We start from the raw sequence: 9429 nt of genomic DNA, 5'->3' as shown, positions 1-9429 counted from the left end.
CCCCCCACACACACACCATTTTTAACAGAAAACATAAGTTAATTGGATCGTCACTAAAGAGTTGGGGCCTAAATTGTTCTTCTGTTCTGAGTATTTGATTTAATCCTGAGGTGCATTGTGATTAAAAAGAAAAAGTCTTCCTTCATTCATACTTTAGTTCTACTGACATAAAACTGGGACAGTACTAGGAGCCACATAAAACACATTAACACTTCTTTTATACTTGATTCTCAAGCTGGCCCTACAGCTACCTTTTTTCATTATGCATCTGGGGATTTGTAGAACAATGTCCTTTATCTGCTCCCTAGGTGAGGTTTTTTGAGATGGAAAGAGACTTCAAGAGATGGATGTTGGTGTCTAGCAAGGATCTGTGAAATGGAAAGATGTTCCTTTCTTTTACATTTTCCTCTTTTCAAACTGGACATTAAGATCAGGAAAGGAATTTTGGCGCTGTATACATTTGACTGCCCAGCAGTGTGGAGCTTCTTTAGCTGCAGCTGCTGCACTGCAGAACTGAAGCTAGGAATTATCTCCTCCTCTTCTCCACCCCGCTCCTCCTCCCAGCCTTGTATTCAAACTGCCTCTTGGGTTAGCTGTGCAAGGCCAGCTGGCTGCTCTTCTGACTGTAGTGCATCGGTGCCCAGCCTGAGACTGCGGGGTGTTCTTCGGAGAGCTGAGTTTCAATGGCCACCCTGACTAGGGAGAAGCGAGGACTGCTTATACGGAGAGCTTGCTTTTGTTTTGTGCAGAGTCGTCTTTGTAGTGGGATGTTGAAATATGATACAATGCCTGTTTGTTTGCAATAGCTGCAACCCTCGTAGCAGAGATTCAAGTGGGAAACAGAGGGGGAATCCAGAGACAGACCAGCGGGGGAATTAGGAACTGTGACGTCGTGTCCTCCCTCCTGTGCCGGAGCAAGCAAAGGAAGGAGAGGTAGAGAAAAAAAGACTGAGCCTTGCAACCAACCGTCACCCTGACGATGTGTCAGTCAAACACTCTGCAGGGACATCTACACACAGGGAAATGGTGAGATGCTATAAAGCTTTATCTAACCCTCCACCCTCTTGCTACAACCTCCGCAAAGTTAAAATTCATGTCCGGAGGCTGCGTTCAGGGAACGGCGGCAGCAGCAGCTGTGCCGGGGACCAGCACCCACAACTGGAGAGTCCAGGCCCGGCTGGCTCTGCCGGTGATACACCAAATAGGAGAAGCCGTTTCAGGTACTGTTCAGTGTTTTCTGCTTTGCAGGAAGGGAGAAACCAGGGAGGGAGGATGGGAGGGTTTCTGGGCACAGCGACAGCCATCTGCAAAGCTTTTGTTTGGCCTAATTACTATAAAGCTCCTTATGCAYTGAATTGGCAGAGAAGGGCATGCTGTTTTATGACAAGGGGAATGACAAGGGTTTCTTTTCTTTCTACTCTGTTGGACTAGGAGAATAGGAAAAATTAGTGAGGGACTGCTCTGAAACCAGGCCAAGGCAGTGAGAAGCCTGAGGGCTCTGGAGCAGGCTGCCAGGATGCAGCTCTGCAGGGATTGGTCCATGATCGACTGCAGTGAAGAGGGGGAGAGCAGTGGGAGGGGGAGCGGTACTTCGGTCACCCGTTCTTGGCAACCCAGCTCCTGGCCCTGCTGGCCCTCGAGCAGGCCCACAGGCTGGCAGGTGGAAGAACAGCAGGGAGAACATGAGGTGCCCCTTCCTATTCCTGTGTCAGGGCAGTCCTACCTCCTGCTGATAAAGCCTGCTTTACCTTTGCTGAGAGCGCTTCATCTCCTCATTTTTTTTTTTTTTTTTTTTTTTTTTTGTACTTTTCCCAAATCATTCTTTCATTTTTCGGGGGCGGAAGCGGAGGGGGGAGAAGTTGTTTGCTGCAGAAAATATCTGTGAGCCAAAAGAACTATCGTGCATCCCAAAGTGGTGGTGGTTGTGCAGGCTGTTCTGATCCAGGCTTTGAAAGGAACAGGTTGGCACAAAATTTCTGTTTTGGCTTCCTAGCTTCTTTCCATTTTGGAAAGAAGTGCACAGTATGTTATAGTTCACCTTTCATATCATTTAATCCAGTGAAGAAGAGGGCTGTTCGGTGCAGCCAGAGCCTGCTACTTCCAGCCAACACGCGCACAGAGCTSTATCCTGGTTGCAGGCATATTGTCTTCAGCAGTGTGGGGAGAACAACCTCTTAGCTAAGACTTAAGTCAGTGCCCAGAAGACTTGAATATTTTGCCATCAGACAGGCAGATTTTATTTTGATAATGTGATGTTGGAAATGTGAGAAATAGCTTAGTCCAGACTTTCTTCATGAGGAAAAGCCAAAGAATAAATGAGGAGTCAGTTCACCTGAAGGGTCTCTCATCCAGACCACCCCCCATCCCAGGAGTCTGAACTGAAGCCCAAGATGCAATTTGCTAGTAAAATGAGGAGCTGTCCCCTGCTCAGAGTCACAAGCTCAACTTTTGCTCATGGCCATTTGTCCACAAAGAGTTTGCTTTCAGTCAGGACATTCATATCACAAAATCCTAGGTGCAGTTGGTTATGAGGCCAGCGAGCGTTTGGGCTGCAGAGACCAGATTAGCTTGCGGCACTAGTAATATCTGCTTAGCCTGTGTGTCCTCTGTTCCGAGCCAAGGTATCTAGTGAAGATTTTAAGACCTACAAAGCTGTCTTTTGGAATCAGTTATTTGAATATTRTATTAATTTACTCAGGAATGACACTCCTGTTTGTCTCTCAAATGCTTGTTTCCTGAAGTCRGTCAGTGACCCAACAGGTCTGTGTAAATTTGACCCCTACATCTTTTGTGATACAAAATACAGCTTAAAGCATAATATAGTCAGGATGCCTCCAGCACAAGAAATCTATGAGGGATAGGAATTCTTATGCTTCAAGGATTTTTCACYAGAGTATCTGCTCTTTCCTTAATATTGCCCTTCCGTGGGATTTAGGAATTAATGTCCTAGAATCATAGATTCCTAGCTCTCAGAATATTCAGTTTGCCGTCCCCTTTGGCTGTGCAAGAGCTGGAGCAGTAATAAGCAACACTTCCTGGGGAGGTAAACTTTTGATACTTGGAAGAACTTTTGCTCTCCATTGTTTCCACTGTAAACTTCATGTTACRTTTTCACTTGGATGAACCAGCTGTTACTTTGTTTTCGTATGTCCCTGCAAGTGATTTTGCCTTTACTTTTTGAGGGTGTGATTGATGAGATTTGACCTGTGACAGTAAACATCATTATTTGGATAGAGGATTTTTTGTTTGTTTGTTTTTTGCGGTGAACTGATCTTTTGTTTTGGGGAAGGGAAGAACTGACCAAAATGGAGCAGTAAAGATTTGCAGAATCGAGGTACAGGTAAAGATAAGCAGGAATATATCACTGCCAGCTATCAGAAGCTGGCAGTGATAAAGCTGAGATGCTGACCCTCTTATGTTGTGTATGTAATCTTTCAGGTTGCAATTCCCCCAGCTGGCCCTGAGGCGAAGGTTGGGCCAGCTGAGCTGTATGTCTAGGCCTGCTCTGAAACTCCGTTCTTGGCCTCTGAATATTCTCTATTATCTTCTGCCTTTCGGTGCTCTTAAACCCTTGACCAGAGTGGGATGGAGGCCTATGAGCAGGGTAAGTGTGAGCAGGTCTCTACTGCGCTTCGTATGTTAGCTGTTTTATATTGAAGGGAGCTGGCAGTAGCTGGGTGGAGGGATGCTTAATGTAGAACAGGGTGGTGATCACTATTATGGAAACAGAGATATGCAATTCATGTTTCTCTTGATATTTTACTATTTGTAATTTTGGTGACTAGTTGCTTCACAGACAGATGATTGTTCAGTAGCAGAGAATTTCTTTGTCCTTTAGTGGTCATGAGTATGCACAAGAAAATCAGTAGAAACTTCAGAATTGATTGTTACCTGCCCTCCAAGTATCTGGGCCAGGACAAGGCAGACAAAAGTGCTTCTCCAGTTCCCTTTCCTGGCCATATTCAGATGGTCATGTTTGCTGTCATTTTTGCGTAAGAAGGGTTTGCTTCTCAAGTTCTTTGAGCATCTGTAATCCAGACTGCCCAAGTGACATGCTAATGCAAATCTGTGCTCTGAAGTTGTTGAGAGCAATAGGTAGGAAGCCTACCACCTAAATATTCCTTAAACGTATCATGCAACTACAAATGCAACRTCTATGCAAATATTTTGACTGAAAATTGTAACAAAACTGCAGTCCTTGAGATGATTTCATTTTAATAGCTATTCTTTGATCCCATCAATTTGAAAAGCAGCTTTTTTTGAAGAGTTGGTGCTACTGGGAAATATCACTTTGACATTTTTTGTGAATTTACAGTTGTGTCTGTTTCATTCTTTGTAGAAAACTGAGCAGAATCAATTTTAGAAATTGACACTGTATAAAGCATGTCAAATAAAATGACAATACATTTCTCTTTAGTACTTCAGTTTATATAATCTGAGGTACCACTGATTTTAAAAGATTTTATCTGAAGTAAGATTAAATAGGTGGCTTCTTTCTTAAATATCACTGTATTTTGATATGATGCAGGAGGGTAATTTGTGAGTGAAATACTTGATAAGAAGGACAGGCTCTCAGCTGGTGTGTGCTTTTGTTTGTGTTTATTGCTGTATTCTGCAAGGCTTAATAGTGAAGGATATGGTTGACTAACATTGGGAATAAATGAAGCTACAGAAAACAAAATTGGTCTCTCTAACTTGGAAGTTAAATCTAGTCAGTTGTACTGTTCAAAAGAAATTGTACCAGACTTAGATTACTATTTCTTTTGCAAAACTGGTTTCAGAGGGTTCAGCGTTCCCTCATCCTCTCCATTTGCATCATGCTTGTACAAGCTTTTTTTGGCACCTCAGAAGAGTTATCTCCTGGAATTGCCCAGCAGGAAGACCTGTCATCTGCCCAGTTACATGAACAGCATACCTCTTAACATTGTTTCATTTGTTTTTCTTGCTACCAAAACTTGCTCTTTGGCATAAGTCCAAAGGTAGAAGTCTCTATTAGCAACTCCCATTCTTGCAAGAGAAGGGGCAATACTGGCATGAGTTTATAGCAGTGTAACGGCATCCACATGGTTGTTTCTTTAATTGTTCCAGTATCATTAAGCAGTACAATTGTGAGAGAAATACCTTCAGTAGTAGATGGCGGTCTAAGTAGTACCTTATTAAACATGGAGAAGTTATTTTCTAATCAAATTTCCTTTAGTTGTTTACAAAAATGAATACATTGGTAATGTTAAACCCTTCTGATGGGGGTTCTACTAGAATGTGTGAAATGTGTCTTTTCTTCTGTAAGCCTTGCTTGGGCAGTTTCCAGTAACTCGCTTGTGAAGCTTCAGCCTGCAAGGGAATGGTGTTTCTAACTTCAATATAAAGTTAAAAGAAGGTCTATCGCTTCATCCTATCCCTCATCTGTTCTCATCAGAATGGCGGAAGTGAGGAGGAGTGCATTATAATTTTCTGCAGACACCAGGGTTACTTCCTGYATGGTATAACTCACTGAATTCAAGGCAGTGTTAGCAGGAACAATTTGAGCCCTCCTGTTTTATGGGGAGAGGTGAGAGAAAGGCAGCAGTGGGAAAAACTGTGAATGACATGGTGTAATTCTTCTTTCTTTAGGTTGCTCTGTACAAATCAGTACCAACCCGCCTGCTCTCACGAGCCTGGGGTCGCCTGAACCAGGTGGAGCTGCCTACATGGCTCCGGAAGCCTGTTTACAGCCTATACATCTGGACATTTGGAGTGAACATGAAGGAGGCAGCTGTTGAAGATTTACATCACTACAGAAACCTCAGCGAGTTCTTCCGCAGGAAGCTGAAACCGCAAGCACGGCCAGTCTGCTGTTTGCACAGTGTGGTGAGTAAAAGGAAACGACAGCTTTACACGACATATAGGCTTTCCCCCACAGAATAGCAGCATATCTAAACTTTGTCTTAGATATGTAATTAAAAGATCCAAAGCACAGACCAGAATCTCAAACACAGTTTTTACAACCTCACTTTTTACAGGAGCTAGAAGTGAAGGAAGAAAAGTGTACTCAGTGTTTGAAATGATCAATTGATATGTTTTCTGCTTGCTGTGATGGCTGGGCAGATGARGTATGCATGGATTTCCTCTAATGTGTTTCATTTTTCTTCTATTCTCTGTAGATTAGTCCCTCAGATGGAAAGATACTTAACTTCGGACAGATAAAAAACTGTGAAGTRGAGCAGGTGAAAGGTGTTACTTATTCACTGGAATCTTTCTTGGGACCTCGCATCAGCACAGAGGAGTTGCATTTTGGTCAAGGTGAGTTGTKCATCAGCTGAACCTTGCACATGCTCTGCTCTGCCACTTCAGTGCTCTCAGAGAGCAAGAGAATATGGGGGTTTTTTTTGTGTGTTTTTTTTTCCTTCACATGGTTAGGAACAAAAGTAATTTTTTTTAATGTATATCTTACATTTGAGGATAAACATATCATTATATTCTAGTTCATTCTCCTCAGTAGCTTTGCACTGTCTTGTCTGAATCATTCATATTCTCTTCATTTAATCACTTGGTTCCTTTGTGTGGTTTTATTAATGATTAAAGCAGATTTCAAGGACTGTCCTCATAATGAGGCTGTAGCACTCCTGCTTGTCACTCAGATGTGCCTAAGCACCTGGTTAGCAAAGACTGTACAAGCTACTCCATAAAAAAGTGCAGAAGCACGGTACCTCAGTTGACTTGTGCTACCACTGTTTCTGCTGTGCCTGAAGCACTGCCTTCTAAGGCCTCTGGTTTTGCTAAACCTGAGAGGAGAGTGGAGAGTGAGCAAGCCCTTCTGCAAAGAGTAGTTAYTCTCAACACATACACAGATGCAACTAATGTATTTTGTAAACCTAAGGACTCTCTACAAATTCCATTCTTGAAAGGGTAGCTTTGAGGAAGAATTCCGTGTTTCACTGAATTTCAGTTTCTGTTGTACTGTTTGGGGAAGGTGAAACTCTAAAAATAATAAATTTCCCAAATGTTTAAAATTCAGTACAGGATCCAATTCTGTCATAAAAGGAAACAAGCACCTTGAAATGTTGGATTCCTGAGGCTGAATGTGTCTTTTTGTAGTCTCAACAATGCACGTGGGCTGCATTTAGTGCTCTGCTATWACGAATGACTATAATATAGCCTTCTAGGCTATAGTAGATGATTGCATGAAGAGTATCTTTAAACTCTTTCTTTCCATGGTTTCCTTGCAGCTCCACCTGGCAACTCATTTCAGCAACAACTTGTCACAAAGGAGGGGAATGAGCTCTACCACTGCGTGATCTACCTTGCACCAGGGGATTATCACTGCTTCCATTCACCCACTGACTGGAGAGTGTCACACAGACGTCATTTCCCAGGTAGGTTCCTGTTCTTAGAAAACGAATCCAGAGCAACTATGAAGGGAAGCACTGGTATGGGCCACTGCTGAAGGGGACATGCCAGTAGAGCAGTTGTACAGTCATGTGATAGATAAAATTGTCACACAAACTAATGATTTTTTAAGGTAGTATAGATTGCCAGTACAAATACATGAATGGTGAAAACAGGAATATTGTATTCAGGCTGTCCTARCTCGTTTAAATAATTGTTGATGCAGGCTGACTTTACTTGTTCCCAGGAAAAGAATTATTCAGTTTGCATCTGAAATAAAAATAGCTCGACAGATCACAGCAAACAGTAGTCTAAAATATATCTTCTTGGCCAAGCACTGGAAAGAGGTCATAACTTAAACAGTTGGTCTGCTGGAGTTGGGATAATATAAAATGTTTTTGTCCTCTTCTTTGCAGATTAAAAAAAAAAAAAAGAAAGAAACACCCTTCTTCGTATGTAGCAAAAAGAATTTGGATTTGGTTTGAGATACCCTAAGGGAGAGACAGATCTGCCAAGAGATTTGAGAAGTCTCTCAAGTTTCAAATTAAAGCTAGAGCTTGATTAAAATAAAGGGGGTTTGAGTGAAATGCTRCGATTGGATCCAATACAGCAAAGCAAATGTTTTTATAACCAAAATCTGTGTAGTGAATATATTTTACTTTTAAGAACTATTTAGGGATTGAAGTCCTTGAGGTTTGTACTGTAATCAAYTGTCTTTTAAAACTTACTTATTTACTTTATTAGTATTTCCTGGTCTGCTCTAGCTAGCTACTTGCTTACCTATCTGCAGACTTAGTAACCACATCTTTGCATTACTAAAGAGAACTGCAGAAAGTGCTTTCATACATTGGATAATTAACCGCTAAAACCCATTACTAAGTTGTAAAAAAGTTATTTGACTTGCTTTTAGTAGCCTGTGGCCTTTTGTTAGATGGATCTTCAGCTGGTACTAGAAGGCTTCTTTCAGTTCTGTCAGGGCTGAGACTAGACACTAGCTCCGAGTCSTTTACCATGATCTCTCTTGAGGGCCTATCTGATGACAGATAACAGTAGTCATCACACAGGACTTAAAGATGAAACTAGGGTGAAGTTAATTACATCTTTTGTAGAAGAGTAGTGTCAGAGTGTGTGGATATGAGTCTCTGCACCTCAAAGTGGTGCTAGGAGAGTATGGTGCTAAACAAGCTTCAATAGTGGCAGAAACTTTGAAACGGATTTCCAACGCAGATTTTGCCCCCTCCTTAATAGCAGGTCGTTGCTGCCTCAAAACACAGTTAAGGTGAAGCTGTATGTGTGCGTGAGTGAAGAGGGGCAGGGCAGTATGAAAAGAATCATTCCTAGGTAGGAAATTTAACCTTTCATTTTCTAACGGGGAAAACTGTAGATCATGCTCCAAGTTTTCAGCCTTCTGAAGAAGGATGAGAGTGGTCTTCACTGTTTTCCCAGTAACTGCAAGGAAAAATGCTGTGGTTAAATGCTATGGAGCTGTTGATATCCTGAGTATCCTGATCTTTCTGGTCAGAACACTAAAGATCACTTTCTTCTATGACCCATCATTTTCATTACAGCATTATGTTMATTTGCTGCACTTTAGCATTTGTCTCTCTTCCTCCAAATAAATGATAGAATTGCTTAATGGGCCAGTTGTACTGAAAATATCATTTAGAGCATCACAGTATGCTATGAGACCGACAGCCTAGCTTGAATGTATTCTCACTGTTGCAGGCTCTCTCATGTCTGTGAATCCTGGGGTTGCTCGCTGGATCAAAGAACTCTTCTGCCACAATGAACGGGTTGTCCTTACAGGTGACTGGAAACATGGCTTTTTCTCTTTAACAGCGGTAGGAGCAACAAATGTGGGTTCTATCCGCATTTACTTTGACCAGGTGAGTAAGATGGTAGTAGGTACCATCCTGTTTTTTGAAGGTTGGGGTTGGTAAAGTATAATGAAAGAATTCTAAATGTTTATACTGCAGATGACTGCTTGAATTAGTCATATTTTAATTAATTAACAGTCAGTGCAGAACACTATAGTAAAACTTACCCTGAATTTCAGGTAATAGG

The 9429-nt window shown here is 41.9% G+C and overlaps 2 protein-coding genes across 8 annotated transcripts in view; one reads left to right on the top strand and one right to left on the bottom strand.

Annotated features, from left to right (window-relative positions):
* SFI1 (SFI1 centrin binding protein) overlaps positions 1-9429 on the bottom strand; it is a 43665-nt gene that overhangs the window by 2919 nt on the left and 31317 nt on the right. For 2 of the 3 annotated variants that reach the window (XM_085305774.1, XM_085305776.1), the window contains exon 30: positions 3805-8814. The exons of the other annotated variant lie outside the window; for it this stretch is intronic. The gene's annotated coding sequence lies outside the window, so the exon portion shown is untranslated. Of the gene's footprint in view, positions 1-3804; positions 8815-9429 lie in introns of those variants that run through there. 3 annotated transcript variants of the gene reach the window in all.
* The window catches only part of PISD (phosphatidylserine decarboxylase), an 18234-nt gene that overhangs the window by 7887 nt on the left and 918 nt on the right, over positions 1-9429 (top strand). For 3 of the 5 annotated variants that reach the window (XM_085305784.1, XM_085305785.1, XM_085305783.1), the window contains exons 2-7: positions 807-1220; positions 3439-3604; positions 5611-5847; positions 6141-6279; positions 7206-7352; positions 9091-9251. In XM_085305784.1, coding sequence (XP_085161910.1) covers positions 1024-1220; positions 3439-3604; positions 5611-5847; positions 6141-6279; positions 7206-7352; positions 9091-9251 — 1047 coding nt within the window. In that variant the 5' untranslated portion in view covers positions 807-1023. The remainder of the gene's footprint in view (positions 1-806; positions 1221-3438; positions 3605-5610; positions 5848-6140; positions 6280-7205; positions 7353-9090; positions 9252-9429) is intronic. The other 2 variants (XM_085305786.1, XM_085305787.1) reach the window with 2 other exon arrangements.

The sequence above is a fragment of the Rhea americana genome, unplaced genomic scaffold (genome assembly GCF_003343005.1).
Source record: "Rhea americana isolate MKP2758 unplaced genomic scaffold, rheAme1 scaffold_227, whole genome shotgun sequence".
Classification (NCBI taxonomy): domain Eukaryota; kingdom Metazoa; phylum Chordata; class Aves; order Rheiformes; family Rheidae; genus Rhea; species Rhea americana.
The sequence above is the reverse complement of the archived record's forward strand: the minus strand, read 5'-3'. Positions and strand labels throughout refer to the sequence as shown.